At 37.7% G+C, this 21,861-nt stretch overlaps 1 protein-coding gene across 1 annotated transcript in view; it reads left to right on the top strand.

Moving 5' to 3' along the window:
• nrg3a (neuregulin 3a) overlaps nt 1-21,861 on the top strand; it is a gene marked incomplete at both ends in the record, with an annotated part of 235,740 nt that overhangs the window by 135,098 nt on the left and 78,781 nt on the right. The window contains one exon of the mRNA XM_079473738.1: nt 14,257-14,386. Within this exon, the coding sequence (XP_079329864.1) occupies nt 14,257-14,386 (130 nt within the window). The remainder of the gene's footprint in view (nt 1-14,256; nt 14,387-21,861) is intronic.

Below are 21,861 nucleotides of genomic sequence, written 5' to 3'. Positions count from 1 at the left end.
ACTATCTTTTGCCTTACTTTCTCTTTTGGCTGTTTATGTTGGCTGTGTTCATTGTCTAAAGGAATAAGTTAATGAGTATAATGATGGTCTCTTTTCTGCCATCCAGTTTCATCGTGTCTCCAATCATGGGTGGTACATTGCATGAGTGACTTGTGTCAGGTTTTTACTTCTTTCCTAATTACAGCAACCGAGCCTTCAATTAACACATGGAAAAATAAGTTACAATGCTGTTAAAACAACATACTGTTAAAGGCTGTATAAAATCAGACAATCAGATTAGAGCTTGCCAGGTTGGGAAAGTATTTCCAGTTACATGAAAAACGTTCATCACAAGGTCGGAAAGGTGGGCGGTCTGTCTGAGCCTGATGTTTTGCATTACCTGTTCCATAATAAGTATTATTTTGAATAAAGTTCAGCCAAGAATAAAAATGATGTCATAATTTACACCTTTGAGTTCTTCCAAATCTTTGTTCTGATGAACACAGAGAAAGTTATCTGGAAGAATGCTTGTAACCAAACAGTTCTTGGCCACAATTGACTACCCTAGTAGGAAAATTGCATTTTAATTTCTTTATTCTACTTTGTCATCATTGACATCATTTTTATTTTCGGGATGAACTATCCCTTTAAGAATGTTGGATATTGTTTAAAAATCAACACTGGCTTCCCCTTTTCTGTCTCTTACCATCTGTCACAAAAAATGTAACTGCAATAATTTCTTCCCAAAATCACAAGGTTGATAAATTGAATACACTTCTACAGAATTGAATTCAACTATTGAGAATCAAACTTTACTTGAAGACTTTTAAACAGGTCTCTATGTGACCTGTTGTCAGGTCCCGGGTTTGATCTTCCTTCACGTTCTCACTCACCTTTCCATGTGCACAGCTGATGCAGCTTGGCAATCTGCTGAGCGGCTCAGCAGCGCACAGCTGTTTCTTATCGCTCTCATTATTTTCCTTCCTTTATATTCCCCTCTGTTTCTCTCCTTCGTTGCTGTTGCGTTGTATTGTCTACCTCACTCTAGCCTCGTCGGATTATTTATGCTAACCCTGTTCTTTTCTAGTTATAGTTTTTGCACTGGATTATTGTTTTGGACTGGACTGCTGCTTAGATCTGGATTCTCTCTGTTAGTCTGCACCAGTTTGGATTACGAGTTTTGCTTTTTCCCTCTGGACTCTGTTTGCACCTCGACCGACCCTTGCCTGTTGTACTGCCTCTTTTGGATTACCCCTTCGGACTCTGTTTACACCTCGACTGACCACCTGCCTGCCTGACCTTGCATCTGCTTTGCCCTGAACTGTCTGAAGCTCTGCTTCTTGTCTTGCTTTTGATTAAACATTATTATTTGAATCTGCATTTGAGTCCTTGCCTTCTGTACCTGACACCTGTAGGCAGCAAACTCATGCACAATACTGTGCTCCATTTGGACTTGGTCTCGATGGACTTGCTATTTTCGTTGCCACACTCTTTTCTCCTGTTGGGCCTCTGCTGGAAAAAGACATGTCACAAAGGACATGGGGACTCTTATCAGCTTATAATGGTTATTGACTACTTGTTATGATTCTACACGCAGCTCCAGTCTCTTTAGCCCTGTTTTGTTCTCTGAGCCCTGAACTGGCAGCTGGTACAAAGACAGGCAGGCACACTAGAGTTCCCTATGGGCTTCCTTTAGAAATAAAGCTCTCTGTATCTTCTGCACTTAAATCAGCACTGCACCACAATATAACAACATACAGCAGAGAGGATGTGATGCAACCCCACCATCATTGCTCCCAGCCGTAGTATCGAAGAAAAAGGGGATGAGAGAGAAAGGGAATGTGCAAGAAACAGAAAACAGAGAGGGAGACATTCGCAGCATTACTGTAAGAAATAGTTCACCTCAAATATAAAAATTCTGTCATTGTTTGCCATAGTGTTCTTCCAAACACATATGCTCTTTTTTCCATGAATCATAGTGACTCCACTGGAGGCGCAAGAAAAATATGAACTAATTTAAAGATATGGAAGGTCAAAGTAATGCAATAGTGTTTTCTGACTGCAGGGAGTGGGCATGTGTTAATGGCTTTTTCTGGGTATGTGCATAGTTAGACCCCTGCTGTGGCCAATAAGACCGGACATTCAGTTGTTGTGGTTTAACAGCGCTCAAATTCATGCTGTTCTTGAGGATCGGGAGCTCAAAGGGTTGAGCTCAAAATTATAACAGAGTGATGGAAGACGTTATTAAAAGTTCACAATGAGTCATCTTGAATGCTACACAAATAGCGGATTGTTTCGCAAAGATCTTCAGGCTCACTGAACATCCTTTTAAAGGGTGCCTTCATTCCTAATTCCCTGCTAACCATATTTTGGTTCAGATTTTTGCTTCTCTGCCTTAAAGGTTTTTATTTTAATATTTATTTGTTTTTCGCTTTTTTTGTTTGACGTCTGATGTCCTCTAGGGATGCACCGATAGGGTTTTTTTGCCGATACCGATTTTAACAAACAACTATCGTTCGATTCCTATATTGGTCAATTGCATAGTACTTTTTACAAGACAAGCTAGTTTTTTTCTACATAAAATTAATTTTACTGATCATGAATTGGATTAATTTAACATTTTAAGAGAGTTAAGATAAAAATACAACTTTTTCATGAGACTGCCAATGGTGTTAAATTTATCAAATATATCGGTGGACCTTTGTCAAAGTGACAAATCCAAACACTTGCAACATCTCCCCTAGACATCCAATTTGACCCCTTTTCTTTCTGGAAAGCTTAAGTTATTTCTCCTATGTGCACATTATACAAAATGTATGCAAAATGTAACAATCCTTTTGTTATCCAGGATATTCTGATTCATCTGGATGTGTGTCACATTATAAAACCAAAATGGCCTGTAAATAGGGTGTCCTGTTAACCTTTAAACTTATATAATTTAGGATGATTCAGATGCTGTTGGGAGGGAAAGTTTTGATTGACATTTTGATTACATTTTCAGATCGTTTTATAAATCTGTGTTATGAAGATAGGCTAAATTAAGATTCTGTTAGAAAAACTTAGAAAGCAAGATAAGCAGATACAGTGCCCTCCACTATTATTGGCACCCTTGGTAAATATAAGGCTGTAAATATAAATCTGCATTGTTTCTCCTTTTCATATTTTAATAATAAACTATATTTCAACATTTCTTTAAACTAAAACAATTTGAAGTGGGGGGAATATCACATTCTGACATTTATTTTTCTCTAATACACCCTGGTCAAGATTATTGGCACCCTTAGAAATTCTTATGAGTAAAATATCTCCCAATATATCCCATATATCTTTCATACCAAGGGTGCCAATAATAGTTGAGGGCACTGTATATGAGTACAGAGAGAATCTTTATCAAGAAAAACTTTATGAAAAATAAAGAAGCTCTGAAATTTAGGAAGCTGATAAAAGGCAGGTTTAGAGGATGTTTGGCAGGCATTTGGCTCTTGTTTTATGCTTAAGACATTATTTGTCACCTCATTTTACCATGGTACTCAATTTATTTAGAAAAATAAACTTTAGTATGTTTTATACATAGAACAGTGGTTGTCAAAGGTTTCAGATAAAATAACACCTACTTTTCTCTATCTGTCAAAGTTTATTTATATTTGTATATTTATATTCTTCCTCCTGTGGCAGGGATGAATTAACTCATGGGCCTACCGGGCATGTGCCCAGGGTACTAGACCAGCAGGGGGCCCTGGCAAAAGGATTATTTTTGCAGTTGTGAAGTATTAACCGTAGCGAATAAATCAAATAATAATCCTAATGCATTGCTGAGCTGTAGAGAGGGACATCTAGAGGCGACAAAAACATGTTTAGCTGTTATGCTTGTGTCTCACGCCGTTTGAAATCATTTCAATTCAGACACAGCTTATCAATGTCAGTTCCACAGCAGTTTTCAAAATACCAACTTTGACCAACTTTTTCAAAATATTCCTGAGCGCTGTGTCATGCTTTTTTAGATGCGTTCTGTGCGAATGACTCCTAAATCCTGTTTATTTGGGCATAGGTGAAACACTGTTCTCGTGAAATACGTGATGCCAGGGGGCCTTTGAAACGTCCATGCCCAGGGCACATACTTAAGTCATACTCCGTCCTGGGCTGTGGTAGTTATTTATGCAGTTTTGCTTTGGCCTGATTGGAAGACAGACCTCCAATAATTCATATTTATTTTTTACGCACATTTTCTAAATGTTTAATTCTTCAACCTACTGCATTAGGCTTTCGTGTTCATCACCCTTATGTCTCCAAAGGATTTTTCTGTTCAAGTGAATCCAGATTCATCTGGATTAGAAGGCCATTGATGCAAGCCACTTCCGGAGTGATTAAATTGGACGCTGAGCCAAAATGTGTTTCGGATGAATAATCTCAAATTCCTCGTGATACAGAATTGAGATCATGTACTGCAGGCACGTTATTGGATTGCATGATTTTCTATAAAAATACAAACACAATATGAATCCAGCTTTCTTTTTCTTCTGAGATTTGAGATGAGTTTTATTTCTCTCAAACACACTGTGAGTTATTTTAGAGGTATGTGCAGGTTTTTACTAGAAACATTTTAATTTCAAACAAATAAGGGAATTGGATGAATTACAGGTGGCAGGGGGAAGTGTTAAATCAATATATTGTTCATTCCTAGTCACAACAATCTATTTTTATATAAAAATTTCTTTGGTCTTTCTGAGGTAGATGTAAGGCTGAATGAGGATACTTGAGCCCAAATGAGTGCTGGTTGCCATATCCTCAGATTCAGGATGTAGATTGCTGTTTTGATATATTTTATAAATTAGTTGTGTTTGGTAGCACAGTCTCTGATTTCTTACTCTCAGACTATGATTCCATCAATCGTCAAAAGACATCAAACATGTTTATAGTCTATTTATAGTATATAATCATTGAGTTGCACTCTGCTGGTTTTCTGCAATCCATTCCGTATTATGGATGGTATATAGAATTGCATATTACAAACATTTCATTTGAATTTGTCAGTGCTAGTTTTTACACATGAAACAGACTTTTCCCCTAGTGCTTGTACTGTATTTGTGAGCACAATTCATTATCCAGCACACTATCTGAACTCACAGTTGCGGCTCTCCATGTGTCCCCCCTTCTCCATAATCAGAAGAGCCCCAGAATGCTTGTTCCACATTACAGTCTGAAGCACCAACAATCTCAGTGCTTACACAGCCTGTTAGCAGCAAAATGAAAACAGTAAGAATAGGAAACACATATTCTGTTATCCTCTCTGTCTCTCTCTTTTTTCTTCATTCCATCCTTCCATTATCAAATGTATAGAGGTAATAGCAATAAGTACAGAGCTGAAGTCTCAAAGTAATAACTTCCTCTTGAGTTCAATTAAGAAGTTCACGCTGTTGCACACACGTGAAGAAGGCCAGCACACCGATAAGGGATTTTAGGAGAACTACGGGGGTGATAAAAATGAAACTCAGATTTCACTGTACATTTTTAGGATGATTGCATCATGTGCCTCAGAAGACATAAGTAGATGCTTGACATTTCAGTCTTACGGCAGACAACAATGTTTGTCTTGTTAGTGTATTTTTTGTATAGCTGAACAAATTTACAGCAGTCATTTTGTTTTGCATAGATTGGCATTCTGGCGCACTTATACGCCTACACGTCTCTAGAATAGACACTGACAGACTCAACCTGCTTAGCTTCTGTTAGCACATGTGTTGATAAGGAAAGACTTCGGAAAGATCAGCTTCCTTAAGATTGACCTGGTGAAGGAGTCATTGTAAGTTTTGAAAGATTGCTTAATGGGTGTTACATTTTACGAACTATGATTTCTGCCCACAAGAAATGTCATGATATAGATAGTTTTAGTGACAGCAACAAAAATTTCTGGTAGACCTGTGCAAATAATTGAATTGAATAATACAATTAATATACAATGTGATTTAATATGATTATAAATAAAATATCAAATAAATGGTTATTTTATATCCAAACACAGACCAAAAGTTCAGGAGCATGTGCGTCCAATGAAACCGTCTATGCTGAGTGCTGGGATGCTTGCTAGCTACAGTATATATATATATATATATATTGTAATATAGTGTACACAGGAATTTGCATCAGGAATTAATAATAGCCTTAGCAAAAGGCTGTCCATAGGGCACAAACAAATTTAATACGCATTTTAATGAGACTGATAAGCAGAAATTATCTTTCGGGTTGAAATTGCAGCCAGGATACTGTTTTACTGGGTTCTCCATATAAACATTTGTCTTGATTAGCTCTTGGTATCTACAACAGAACATTTCCATTACTGAATAGCAGTGTATATTTAATGCTCACAACATGTACTTTGCATCACTGTGTTGTTAAATGACCAGAAGTGTTTCCTCTTTAAAAGTTCTCTGTATTCAAAAAGAAAACCGAGTCGTTTTCACTGCCACCTGTCTCTGTGAATAGAGGGACATTGTGTGACATTTAGAAAGCACACATCATACCCCAGAGACAGGACATTTTCTGTTTGTGGTGTTTGGTTTAGTTTGCACTTCACTTGCGACTGTATATATAACAACAAACCGTCGAGGCATTAGTCGAGCACCACTCCTTGCTCTTGATATGAAAGGTGAAGTGGCCCTCTGGAAGGGAGAAAAAAAGATTAAGCTTCAGGGGTTAAAAAAGACTTTGTGGTCCGATGTCCCAATTTTTTCCGCTTTTGCAGTACAAGGCTGCCAGCGTTTCTATGGATCTGGATGCGGTTTCTGTGTCCTGGATTGCTTGGTCAGTTTAGCAAAGAGCAAATTCCATTGTGTGTTAACTAGAAAGTAGAATGAGTGACAGAGATGGGTTGAAGTCAGAATTATTATTAGGTGATATTCTGCAATAGCCTCAAGTTTATCGTTTTTAAGTTATGTTTCAATTTAGGTATGAGCTAGTCTCAGCCTCAGACTTTCAGCCACTTTAATGAAGTCCCATTTTGATGCACACTTTTCTGGAAACACTTCAGCATGTTCGAAGTAGTCATCTGAATGGGAGATGTGCGTGTTGCATTCTTTAACGGTCTGCATGAAAACAACAAACCGGTTGCAATAAGAATTCATCACAATCTACTAAAACGCTTGATTCTACAAATGATGCGAGGTTCACGAAATAAACTCATAAACATTGTTGTTGCTTTTAACTTCATGATCTTTGTGTAAATGTAGACCGTTGTGTTTCTGCCCGGACATTTTCACTCCTCAAAACATGACGTGGCACAAAACAAAACGTGATTGGTTGCTTAAACAGTCTGTCATATGGCCTCTTGGGCGGGCCTTGACCAAATTGTTTAAAGTTCCCAGACTCTCAGTGAAGGTCTGGCTACGGGAGTCTAGGTATGAGCTACAGCTGTGATTAAACTTTTTGCAAAAAAAAAAAGAACAAGCAGCATTTCCCAATTTCTGGTGATTCAAATGAGTGCATCTCATGTGCTTCTCTTTGTTTTATTTTAATATTATTAAATCATTCAAAGTTATTTTATGCAATTTTGTCAAATGTTCTAATGTGGCCAAATGTAACATGTCTACCCACATGCTAAGTGCTTGAGTTAATTGAGTCATTTATCAGGGTCACCGAATGTCTCTGATATTTCAATTGGATAACGGGACCTTGATGTTGGCGCGCTTTAGTAACACTCCTGGTCGGTGGTCCCAACAGCTTTGCTGTCATCCTGGCACCTGTATATGAGTACTCTTTATAGACTAGCTGGCGTGTGTGTTTGTAAAAGAGGCTAATGCTCTTTAGCTGTGGGACCAGAGCTGTGAATAACAGAGCTGTGGATATTTACCCCAATTGCTAATCAAGACTGAACACACTGTTGGAGTTGGACCTCCGCCAGAAGATCATGGCGTGGATGAATGGACAGAGAGAGGGAGAGAGATATATGAAAAGAGGGTTATGTTTAGACTGGACACGTGCCAACTCACACATCTGACTTCGAGAGAGGTGCACTGTGAAAAGAAGGGTGTTTCATAGCACACAGAGAGATCCATTTTCTTGTCCTACAGCAGCTGGTCACATAAGACCGTGTCTGACCACAAAGAGCTGATGGTTAACGTTATTGAGATGCCAGCCAAGGTAACATAAGACCCTCTTTGTTAGAAAAGATCACATTAGCAGCACCTAATTTTTCTCTCTTTCCGTCCTTTAGATGGATGTGTGTTTGTGTGAAACATAAGTCAGTTTAATCAGCGCATGTTGAAGTTCTCTATGTCACACAGCAGAGATTTCTAAACATCTGCAATGCAGCAGTGCATAGAACACACCCGACTCACAGCCGCCATTGTGAGAGAGAGAGTATGTGTGTGTGAGTGTGTGTACAGGGAATAGACGCCATTTCTAGACACTGATATCATAACATAATTGTAGCTTGCGCAGGGCATTTTAGGGCACGATACACACACATGCTCTGTAAAAGAACCTAGTGAGGTATTTATGAATGCAGGATTTTAAAGGGAACCCAGGGTATAGAGAGATGCATGAATTAAAATGTGTAATAGCCTTACACTACTGGCATTTTTCGTTAGAAACACATCAAATATTTTCATTTGTTTAAAAAAGAAAAGAAAATGGTTGCACGCACAAGCAGCTAAACTGAACACAGACACACTAATCAGTTTATCAGTGAATATATAAGATGCTGTAGGATTGTAAATATATATAAAATAATGCAAAAATAATAAATAAAGAAAATAAATAAAGATTTTTTTTTTTCATACATTTTAATATTGGTCAGAAAAAAAAACCCACACATATTAATAACCAAAATCATTCCCAAATGTAATATATACACAATGTTTTTATCCATTATAAAATGCATTTTATCCAGATATTTTAACTTTTTGATGTCGATTTATCATGACGGGGACGGGATGAAAGAAAGTCATAAAGGTTATGATATGATAGGAGGGTGAGTAAAGGATGATGGGATATTAAGTTTTGGGTGAACTATCCCTTTAACAAGAATACAGTCTACAAAGCTATGTTTACAAGTAGAACCAGAGTTGAAAGCTAGGGAAAGATGAACAACGTTGAATATTGACTATTTTATCATACCTGCAAACTCCCCGCTTTACGTGTGAAATTTGCCGTTTTATACCCAAATGTGCCATTCTTGTGAATCGTATAGATCTGAAGAGTTTTTACCCAGAGTGGGGGGATCCTTTGTGATTTATAAAAGTCCTCGGGTGCCATTTTTTAAACATTCAATGCACAGATACTGGCAGCATCAGGTCGCACCGAAAAAAAGCCCTTGAGAAGGGACAAACGTAAAGAGTCGGCTTGCAATTGATATTGGGCTGAAGATTCAGCTGCAGAAGCTGTAGTTTACAGATGATATTTCATATTCAAATTTTCGAGGCCGATCATTTCGCTTCATAATGCATTAATATGTCGTCAGGAGCCGCGTGGATTGCTTTTGTATTATCTGCTTTTTTAACTTTCTTTTTTGTGAAAGCTCTTAATATCGCTCTTTTCCTTTTTGAGCTCTTATAATTCACATCAATCAAGTGCTGCACTTTATTTTCTCAATCCTGCATGTTTTAAAACCAAAACCAAGGCCAAAAGACAGAAGAAATACATGTTGACCACCAAATTGTGGCTGGTGTGACATTTTTTTTAATTTAAGCAAATATTGTCTTTTTCCTTGTCAGATTGTTTAACATAATTTACATGTTAAAATTACAATTTTATTTTAATTAAATGCCCCCAGACTGACCCCCAACACCCTCTCATCCCCCCCATCCTGTTCCCATGGCTGTCACCTTTTTCACCTCTTCCGAATTTGTAGGGCTGTTTAGCGTATTCTATTTTATTATTTCTTAATATAGCCTGTAGACACAGCATTAGATTGTGAAAACCATCACAAACCATCGGTTAGTCAGCTGAGGGCAACATGCGTGTTTTGAGTTATTTCTTCTAGAATTCTATTGCGATGAGGATGCTCCTTTGAAGGCAATTGCCTATGCAGGAATTATGCGACTAGGGTGTTTTTTGTCCATAGCAAGCTTCTTTTTCTTCCCTTTGTTGGTTAACCAGGCTCTGTATACATAGCTCTACCCTTTGGTGTATCAACTTTACCTGCATGCTGCCCATCGATTGCCGTTACTCCACTGCGTGACTGCCATTGATCAGAATATAAAGCAGGAAGAAGTGTGCTTCACCACAGGCCTGCACGCACATACACAGACACAATTTGTACCATGCTAGCTGTGGTCAGCCTTTATCTCTGGTAGGATGCTGGGAGCTTAACAGATATTATTGTGCCGATAAATGAAGAATTCGTTTTAGTACCTGGCTTTCTCTGTTAGCATCAAAAGGTTAATTTGAGATGGGGCAAGACACCTTTTTTGTGGATGCAGAGAATACATTTTTTCCCAAAGGTTCCTTTTTTAAACCATATGTTAGCACTTGATCTTCATTTACTCTCATTGCCGTCCAGAAACAGAGAAACGATATTAAAACGATCTCATGAAGATTGTTTTTTCCTACCGGAAAACACATTGCCAGTTTCCATTGTTTCTGTATTGTTTTCCATTGAATTCCTCTGCTCACATCCATCATTCCTGTCATTTACTCCTTGTGTTTTATTCTACCGCACTTACACCTCGGTGTGACTGCAGACCAGACCATTGTGCTATAGGGGTACTGGGGGCCATTGTAAATGAATACTCATAGAAAAAACACACTGAGTCTGTTAGCCAGCTGTGGAACCGTAAGGTGCCCGAGGAACGATGACATGGTCTTTCTGTGATAGAAAATTGCCATTGACCTCTGCATTCAGATGAGAACTAGAGGGACAAAGAGAGGGTAAGACCGCAAGACGGAGAGATAGAGAGATAGACTACATGTTTGCGAATTTTGACTGTTTTCTCACATCACTGACCGAAAAAATATGCTTTGTAATAAGGGAGTGTAGTAGAGTGCACTACTCTGTAGTGATAAATACCAGTGGAGCTTAGTTGTTCAATGCATTTTCTGATCAAAACAAATAACTAAAGTCTCTGCTTGTAAACTGTGATATTTTTCTAAAAAGATCCATATCAGTAAATTACACTGCTGGGTTGCTGTATCTCCATCAGAAATTTGACATTTCGCCAAATATGGGTATTCGATGATAAGCAGCTGTTTTGTTGACTTGTTTCTCTAATGTCACTGTCTGGCAGAAGAGAGATCTGATAGCTTAGCTAATAGTTACCAAGTTCTGGAGAGTGGCACAAGCAATCATGATTTTCTATTGCTTCAGAAATGCCTTATTTTAAACCCTAACACGGAAAATTATAAACAGAACACATAATAGCGAATGTACTTGTATTCCTCACATATTTTAGAAAGGGCCCAAATTGATATTTAGCAAAGCAAAATATTACGTTTTGGTAAATAATATAAAAATAGTTTTACTACACTGTAAACATGTTATTTTCAACCCAGTGGGTTAAATGAACCCCTAAACATTGACAACCCATTAGGTTGGGTTAATCTCTTTTTGACACCAAAAAATAAACCAGCACCAGCGAACTCACTTGTTCATGCTTTTTCCAAATTTTATAAAAATAGCAAACTCATCATAAATTTGTAACAATAAAATAAAACGTTATATAATAGGATCTTCAATGTAGTCATATGTTGCCCAAAATTTACAGAAATATTGTCTCGGCATTGTATCATACCACTTCTTGAGGTTTCAAACAATATTAAAGGAGTTCCCATCCATTCTGAGCTCTTTTTGGCATCCATTTAAATGACATTATATATATATATATATATATATATATATGTGTGTATATATAACTACAGTATATTAGTTGATAAAGAAAACATTTTATATTTGCGCAGTTACATTTTTGAAACTATACTCAGACATTTAAGCATACATCTTCAGATCAAATCCTTTTCAAGACAAAGAGAAACATTTAAATCGACTGTTCGAAATCCTTTAACCGATAGTGTTTAATATATAATAATTCTCACAACCAAAGTGCATGATCCTGGTGGAAAGTGCCGGTAGACATCATCCTGTCTTTTCTTTAGCAGAAAAACTATGTATATTGCAGCCTGAACCCCAGCAAACTGATTGTCCAGTGACAGTTCCGCTCTGATATAAACTGGTTTAACTAAAAGTAACATTTCAGTCAGATGCATAAATCATCAACTAACTCTGAGAGTATCTCTTTCCCCTCAGAGCATTCTCTGTATTGCTGTTTCCGAGCTAATCGATTCTCTGTGACCTTCACTGTATGTCAAGCCGGCAGGCACTCAAGGGGGAATGTCACATCTTAGAGATGGCATCAGTGCTTGGCCCTGGGGAATCCCACCCCTTAACACCCCACACCTGCCTCAGTCCACGGACACAAACTAAGATCGAGGAGATGTCAAGGTTTGGGTAGATCTCCAATTTCTCAGACACTTGGACCTATCTCACCCCTGACAGTGGAAACTGACATGCTATAAGAAACTAGCCCCTGTGAATGCCAAGGAAGAGCGATGTAATGAAACTGACTTGCCACTAAGCTGTTATCAATAGCATTGTGGCTGGCGTGTTGACTAATGAAGATCTCATCGCTTTTCCTCTCGGACCACGGAGCACAGCCATGTGGGCGCTTTGATTTAGATGCCGATTTGTCATAGGGTCTGGCAATGAACCCAGATGTGATTATTAGAGAATGAATGGACCAGTTTTATTAAAAACATTTAGCTTTATTTATTAAGGTCCAAGGTCCTCCTTGGGGGCGTTCTGTCACCAGGTTGCCTGAACACATGCCAAATTAGCCTTAGAAGGCCTGGTGAATATTGTAAAATTAATGAGAGCAAATATAAGCTGACAGTCTCGCAATGATGTAAGTCACTGCAGGACAAATAGAAAAAATCTGGCTAAAATATGAATGTAAAAAATGTTTACATTCAAATACAACTGTTCTCATATAGTCTACCGCACAGACATAATGATTGGAAAGAAGCACAGCTTTCATAAATGAGACGTAACGTCTAAATGAAATTGCCTCAGTGTTGTTGAGGTAGTTAGAAAAGACAAGAGTTATATTTGTTGCAGTGACGTCTGTATATATATATTTTAGCATAACCTCAAAGGTCCTGTCCTAATAAATAGCTGTAGACTGAATCTGTGCATGAGGTAATTTGAATGTCTGCGCAGAAGTATTCCAGGAAGAAAACGATTAGGTATAATTGACTTAACTATTTTTTCTTTTCAATCGTGTTTGTTCTATCAGGACCTTCTTTCACCCAGCCTGTCTGTGTAGTCCTCATCTTTTTTATGGTGTATCCATGGCAACCATGCGTAGGTTATTGATGTCAGGTTTGTTCAAAATCCTCACATCAGTCAAAGACTTTCAGGTCATACAGTATTATCAGTTCTCTAAACAGGTGAGATTTCACATGTCTTGAGGACCGTAATAAGTGCAATGTCACATTATTATTCTGGCTGTTGAAAATCTTGACCAAGGGGACTTGGCACCATTAATCACATTGGAGACTTTGACAAACACTGGAATGCCTCCTGAATTCATTCTCCCAAGCCAGAGAGAGAGTGATCGCTTAATTCTCTCAACATCTCTCACTAATGGATCAGCAGCAAACCAAACATGCTGCTTAAAATGAGGCATTTGGTTGCTTGTTTTGATGTTCCTTCAAAAGGATTTAGTGTTTTGGAGGAGGGGTTTCGAGGAGATGTCTTCTATTATTAATAAAGCAAAAAGAGAAATGTTGGAAGGTATTGATTTTCTGAATTTATAGTAATGAAATACTTGAAAAAGTACACTGGGCTCCGGAGCCTTTTTTGTTGTCAGAATGCGTAAAGTGGTAGTTCAACCAAAAATGGAAATTCTGTAACAAATTACTCTCTAGTTGTTCCAAATCTGTATAAATGCCTTTGTTTGGTTGAACACAGAGAAACATATTTGGACGAATGCTCGTAACCAAATGGTTCTTGGTTGGACCCCATTGACTACCATAGTTTTAAACTTACAATGGTAGTCAAAAGTGCTTTGCTGTCCTATATTCTTCCAAATATCTTCTTTTGTGTTTAATGTTGAAGTTTAATTAATAGCATTAAATATGTGTCACTGTTCTCTGTGTGTTGTGCCATTTATTCACTTTTTTTGGCTGTCTGCCTCACTCATCTCACCTTTCTGCTTATCTGGCTGACCTGTGTTCCCTCTTATCTTTTACCTGGCATAATTTTTTCTTCTTTTCTTCTTTGCCCTTCAGCATCGCCGACTCTTCCTCCTTTGAAATCGGAGCATTTCAAGCCGTGTCACGAGAAGGATCTGGCCTATTGCCTGAATGACGGCGAGTGCTTTGTCATCGAGACCCTGAGCGGCCCACACAAACACTGCAGGTATGACTTCACTTCCTGTGTCTGCGGTGGAGGAAAAGGGTATGATTGTTGTTCGCTCAAGAAAGAAATGGAATCACTATGGATGGAAGGGTCTACTGTTTCAGATTGATGACAATTCTATGTCCCATTTTCTGAGAGAATGATCCTCCTGTAACAATCTGCCAGTCAATCTCTGTATCTAGCTTTGTTTTCAACCTTGTCTCTCTCTTCTCTCGGGTCTCGTTCTCCCCCTCCACTCTCTGTGATTCTTAGCAATGCATGAAGCTCTTAGTCATGCTAACGATGACAGCTCTGTCATAGCTGCGGAGCTGTCTGAGGTCCCTTCTCTGCTAATTAAAAGTGGCACTTTGCAGAAGTTCATTAGAGGCTTGTTTCAGCTTTGTGAGCTTTTTCAAGGTTGAAAACAGCATTCACAAAATGGAGGCAGAGAAGCTCTGACACCGACGCAGTCACCTTTTGTGCGAAGCTCGAGCGTCATTTCCAAGAACATTTTCTGGATGTGTGGGTTCACAGCCGTAGTTTTTGCATGAGCAGGTTTTTCTTCATTTGCCTAATGGAACACGGTCACAAATCACAAAGAACGTGAAGAGCTAAGAAAAAGCTGCAGCCAAGTGTGCTTATTTTAATCAGTGGTACTTGGAGATGTTGTTTTAGGTGACCAATTTGTTTGACGGAAGCTTAGCTGGTTCAAATGCTTTTCCACTGATTAATTCTCAGAATACTTCATTCCTAGCTTAAAGCCAAGGACATCCATACATCTGTCTACTACTCAAATCAGTGGTGACAGTTTTAAAGGATCAGCTCATTGGAGCCTTGCTTCTGTGTCTCTGGCAGAATGGGTAGATTGTATCCACAAGTTTCCAGAGGGTGCTACTGAAAAATGTACGTGGGCACAACTTCTGGTGAGCGGTGGAAGTATTGTACTGCACCTTGAATAACTTATTCTAATGATTCATAATTTGAATTGTAATACGGTTAGACATAACCATTGTGTTCAACTTCAAACTCGCTAATATTGATTTTACAATAAACACAACAGGTACTGTAACATACACTGACAGTATGTTTTTACCACGTGAGTCTAGATGCAACTGATACAACCAGAAACCATTATTAATACTTGCCACATTCATGTTAAAAGTGGCCTTGCCAGACAAATTTGTCATTTGGATGAAAATATTATACAGAGCTCTTGTATAATAAGAAGGTCATATGTCTTTGGTGCAGTAGTTACAATGACATGCACTAACTGTTACAAATATAGTGAAAAGTGAAAAAGGAAAATAGTTTGGTAAGATTTGTCAATTAAAATTTGTGCATTATACAGTTTCAACGCTAGTATGAAACGTTTAAAGCATGGACAATTTTCACAATTCATCTGCCATCAGACTTTTAATGGTTATTTAGTTGCACCTTCTAAATGTAGAATAGCATTTGTTGTTTGGGGTTATCCAGAGTTGAGCAGATAGAAAATTACAAATGATTAAAGGAACGTTATGGGTTTGTGCAAGAGGCATGGCATAAATAGAATCTTGTTCTAGTAGCTGTACCAGATCAAAGAATCTTCTGTCTGTTGACCAAGATTTATAAAGCTATATAGATTCCAACTTGAGCTGCATTATGAATTGTACATAGACTCTTGTGCAGAAATACAATAGAAACCAAATGATGGTAGGATTTACATCAAGGGCTTAAATCAAAATGAGCATGATTTGATTTCTCGCACGTATCTTAGCACCTCATTGACTTATTTAGGGCTATATTTGGGAGTGTGTAAACATACAATATGACAATAGCACAGAGCACATAAAAGCACACATTATAATATACTGTATGTATTTGGTCTAACTCATGTATTAAAAAGTCCATCCAGTTTCAACATGATATAAATTTCCTTTTTTTCATTTATGTTGATTGTCTTGTAAATTACACTATCCACTTCCACCTTCCAGGGCGTGATTGAAAGTGGAAGGCCATTTTATCTCCATCTATTGCATCTGTTTCTTTTCCTCTGGGTCTTCTCATTCTGATACTTCTCGGAAATCCCGCAAAAGCCATCTTACCTAAATTATCTCTAAAATGTCTGAGAAAATCAAACAGAGCTCACTCATGTCTGTACGAGGTATACATTTTGTAACTGCTGGATACATCTTTAAAATATAGCAATGCATATATTTTTTCACGTGGCGAAAGCTTGTAGGCCTTGTAGTGTTGCATGCTGTGTGCCCACCTTGTGTGAAAGATCCAAGATCATACTGTAACTATAAACAGGCTGAGTTTATAATTATTGTAGCGCTAAGAAAACTGACATTGCTTGAAGAGAGATTTCTGTTCCACTGCTAACGTGGAACTCTTGACTCTTGTTAGCGCTAAGACGGTCAACCTGCGCTGCAAAAGCTACACTCGCCAATCCCACCTGTCAGCATATCGCCACCTGGGGCTGAAATGAGAGCTGAAACCTGAGGAAAGCCCCCTGCCAATATCACTGCAGCTGATGGGCACATACACACCGGCTGAGGGTGAATGGTCATAGTGTTGGGACGGAATAAGGTGTGATTAATTTCAATTGACTGGAATTCAATTCAATTTGCATTTCCCAGCTATAGTTTATGCCCTTAAACTATGATGCAAATTTATAAGAGCATTTGTGATGGGTTTCGTCTAGGGAGAGATTATATGCATGCAAAGCAGATTTATCGTCAAATATGCAGACAAACAATGTCTCATGAATAAGTAGAAAAAGAGAGACAGAAACAATTCTTTCATTGTAAATGCTGATTTGTGATACTGATTGTGTTGTAAAACATCACAAGACATTATACAAAACAAAACGTGTTTTGCAGAATGTCTGGAATCAATGAGAAGAAAATTCACAGAAATGGAAGATATTTGTGTCTCTTTTCTAATTTGTAATCGTACTCGTCCTTTAAAGGAACAGTTCACCCAAAAATGAAAATTCTGTCAGTTACTCATCCTCTTCTGAATTTCTTTCTTCCGTAGAACACCAAAGAAGATATTTTGGAAGAACGTTGTTAACTGGCACTCTTTGACATACTTTGGTTTTGTGTACAAACAATAGAAGTGAATGGGTTCCAGTGCTGTTCGGTTACGGCCTTTCATTAAAATATCTTCTTTAATGTGCTGCGGAAGAAAGAAATTCAATTTATAAGATGGTCAGAATGATAGGAAATTAAATTTTTGGGTGTAATATCTCTTTAAAGCACTTCAAGTCCTACCTTTAGTCCGGTTAACCAACAAGCTAACTGCATCTAAAACACGTGTTACGATACTAATCTGTGAAGATGGTTGCATATGTTAAATTGAAGGCAGCAGCATAGATCCTGTTACTCTGTGCTTAGGACGTACAGTATATCCCCAAAGGACACAGATTCTAGTAGCTTAGCATGCCTCTGATACAAACATTATAAAGATTAGCCCTTCCTCTGTGTTACTAATGTACTACAGCGACCACTGTTGCCCTGGGAATTGAAGGTGGACTGCGTTACCCATTGAACCGACCGCTTAGAAAAGAGGCTTTGTCGACTTCACAGCCTCGTTGCCTCAGCAGATGTTTTGCTGTGCTTTACTCTGATTTTTATTCCTTTCACTTAATATTCTAAACTCTTTGATACACACAAGGCTTTGCCTTTGAAGTTTTTGCCACTGTGGATAAGCCAAGATTGCTGTGCCAAATCTGAGGCAGAGAAAAGCCCTTCTCTTATCAGCCCCAACATGACCTTCCCGTGCCGAACCAAGCACGACAGTGGGTTTCCACGTGATGCTCATCCAGCCATGTTATGGAATAAGATAGTGATGATATGATATGGGCCAAAGTATAACTGTGTGCATAGAAAGGAGTTTCTTGCAGTCCACTTCAGAATACCTCATCCATGAGAAGCTATCCGGAGAGTCAATATGATGACCTGGCGGGACAGATTAGCAAGACGGGGAGGAATGGAGAGTGTTTGAAAGCTTGAGCTGTCACTGCTGTGAACTGTGAAAAAACTAAATAAATCTGAATTAGGTTCTTGCCCAATTTTATGACCATGTTATTTTCCATCGCTACATGAACAGGATGTAGGACATTTGGCATGTCTGGTCAAGCAATGATGTGTGACTATTTCTCTGGCTGCAGTGTCCCTCTCTCTATTTATAGGATTTAACATTTATATGTGAGTAGCTGATACATAACTTGTCTGTCCATGGAGTTTTATTATTATTTATGTCTTGGATTAAATTATGTAATGTGCATTTTGGCATATATCAGTTTATTTTTATAGTAAAATTTTTGGTGTGTGTTGACCAATGTGGCAGTCACCTTAGATCTCAGAAAAAATCATGTTTTTGATTAGATATCAGTGTAATTGAGAAACAAAAGTATACTAATGTTACCAAAGCAAAGTAAATAGTACTCGGCTAGTCATGTTGTTGGTAATCTAGTCACGTAGTTGGTAAAGTATTGCATCAACTAAACAGCTTTTAGTTAGTCAATCCACTTGTTAAAGGGATAGTTCACCCACAAATTAAAAATCTGTATAATTTACACACCCTCACGACCACGATTGTTCCAAACCTGTATACAAAGAAATTCATACAGATTTGGAACAATCTGAGGGTGAGTAAATTATGACAGAATGTTCATTTTTGGGTGAATTATCCCTTTAAGTGGTGACTTAAGGAATACCATTTCCGGGTCCAAGCCTCCACTTATTTTAAGGAATAGCTACATCTTAAACAGCTGTTTATGAGCACATCACATAATTTAGTGAAACACCTATAAACTCACAGTATACACTACAGTCTACAGACTCACAGAATGTCCGACTTTGATATTTTAATGAATTTAAAAGATGAATCACTGTCTGGCTGTTTGGGATTTCGGTATGGAGATCAAAATTACAATCGCAGTTTTCCGAGCGTTTGTAACCAGAAACGGTATATGACCTTCCATGTATGGTGGTGGGTGACGTTAGGCATAGCAACCGGATATGACCAATCTCTGGGTCATTATTATTTTGTAAAAAGTATTAATCTCTTTTATTTTTTTAACTTTTAATGATGTTAAAACAACTGCACCTGTATAGTCATGCGGTGTAAGAAATTGCTATTTAAAAGTTACAATTTTTCACTAAAGTATTTCAGTTACACTAGGCTTGTAATAGCAGCATGAATATCACTTATAAAACAATTACAGTAGCTGTTTAAAATAGTTTTAGGAGGAGTATACAGATTGTCAAACTGCAGGACTTCGCAAAAGTATTTCAAGTCGGCTGCTCCTGTAGAGGATACTGAAATTAAAATGGTCTGTCTTCATCCCATGATTTTATGAGGTTTTGCTTAGGAAAAACATAAAATTATAAAGTAAAACAATTTGTAGCCCAAAAAGACCTGGAAGACATGTTGATGAGCACTCAAAAGAGGGACAGAGATAGTCAGAGTCATAAGCTTTTTTGACAAAATTATTGAGCTGTCTACATGGGCATGTGCTCCCTTATAACTTAAATATAACCTCACACAGTTTTATTTGCACATTGCAGTATTGAATTTATCCGAATTATATAAAAAAATATTATTTCTTATGCCTTGTCCACCATCTTATTTTTTTCCACTTAACTGTTTGAAATACATTCTGGGATCGGCTTTACCTCAAAGGGGATGTTACTTAAGAATTGGGCTAAAATTAGTTATTTTAGGAGGCACCAAAATTAAGATTGGGTAAATAAATATAGAACAATTCTGAAGAGATTTGGAGATTAGGATGCTGGCATACAGTATGCAAGCGATGGAGAAGAAAAAGAAGAGATGCAGGAATGTTGAAATTGCATTGAAAGACAGGAGTGGATGAAAGATGTTTTGCAAGGATAGGTGAAGGAAAGAAAGGAAGAAAAGAAGAGGGTAAAAGAAGAGGCAGTCTGAATGAGCACTTCTGTGCAGAGTGCCTATTTTGTCGCTCCTGCAGTTGAGCATCTTACAAGGATGAAATTATTGGAAATTGAACGCACTTGTCATTTCAATCTTACGTACAGAAGGATGGGTGCAAATGCATTTGAATGTAAATGATGTAAATTGTATATTAATGTAAATTACGTTTTACTGTTCATTTCAAATACTTGTCACATGTCACACTGAAGCCTTATTCTAGCAAATAAACAAACCAAGAATATCATTAATTTTCAGTATCAACAAGATATGCATTAAGATTTATGCATGCTAGCAGAGAGACTTACAGCTTAAATCAAATATTTGTGATTTATATGTAATCTTCCCTGCCATCCTTTATGTGTTGTAGGCAGGGGTTTTAATTTTTACTAGAATATTTCAATTTCCCCTCACACACCATTGCATACAGTTCTGCTATGTTTTTGTGAAACAACACAAGCAACAATAGCACAGCTTTGTCCCATACAGCCTTGATTTCAAGGTCTTCATTTTCCTTAAGGACAACCGGTTAACAGCAAACACTTATCATGAGACATTTGAGTTTTTTAGCCCTGTGCAGAATCTGCTTTGTGCTGACAAAGAAATCACTCATTTCTCTTATGTGTTTGTGTTCTACACAGCAAATGAGGGAATGAAGAAATAAAGAGAGAGAATAAGTATTATGTACTGAACCTTTGTGTACTTTGTCTCTCAAAATGACAACTCATTTCAGAAGCGTGCCAGTAATCCAAGTTTACCCCAAGGCCTCTGTCATGCATATACAGCTTTCAGATGAGATAATAGCATGCTAAATGGCATAGGGTTTAAAATTAGACTCTGGACCCTGCTTTGACTTAACATCTCTTAGTCAGGGATCATTTAGCTCATTTTAATAATCAGTTGAATCATATATTTTGATATATATGGGTTTTGTCATACAAGTGCAGTTTTATTACAAGTAAATAAACTTAAACAAAGCCTTGACTTGACCAGAAAACTGACATCCCTGCTTACCTTTGGTTGATACTTTTAAACTAAAATACGCTTTTCATGCATTTACACACATAAAGGATAAAAACACTAAATACACATTTTTAAGGATACTCACCATCCTGGTAACATAAAGCTGAAAAAGCTTTTATTTCTGTTGATATCTGTGTGATTTTGCATTAGAATTATACATGATTATTATTAGAGTAGCTTGTCTCTGTAGATTTATAACCATCCACTGAACTCTTTTCCATCTCACTGAGAACACCAAAGAGGTGTATTGCGGTGCTTTGATCGTGGACAGTTCTTCTCTAAAACCCACTTTAGTGAATAATTTCCCCCTGATTAAGTCATGATTAGGATCAGTCTCTTAATGTAGCGATACTTTCACCTAAGGCAGAGATCAGTCAGAATGCAATTTCCTTACCTCTTGAAGTTTCAATTGATTTGTGTTGAGTCTATTGTTATTTTTAATGAATATAGTTTAACAAGATAATTGTGCAATTGTATTAGCTTGCTGTGCTTGATAAATAGCAACATGCATGCATCCAAAGCAATTCGGATTG

The sequence above is a fragment of the Barbatula barbatula genome (assembly GCF_947034865.1).
Source record: "Barbatula barbatula genome assembly, chromosome: 14".
NCBI lineage: Eukaryota > Metazoa > Chordata > Actinopteri > Cypriniformes > Nemacheilidae > Barbatula > Barbatula barbatula.
The sequence above is the reverse complement of the archived record's forward strand: the minus strand, read 5'-3'. Positions and strand labels throughout refer to the sequence as shown.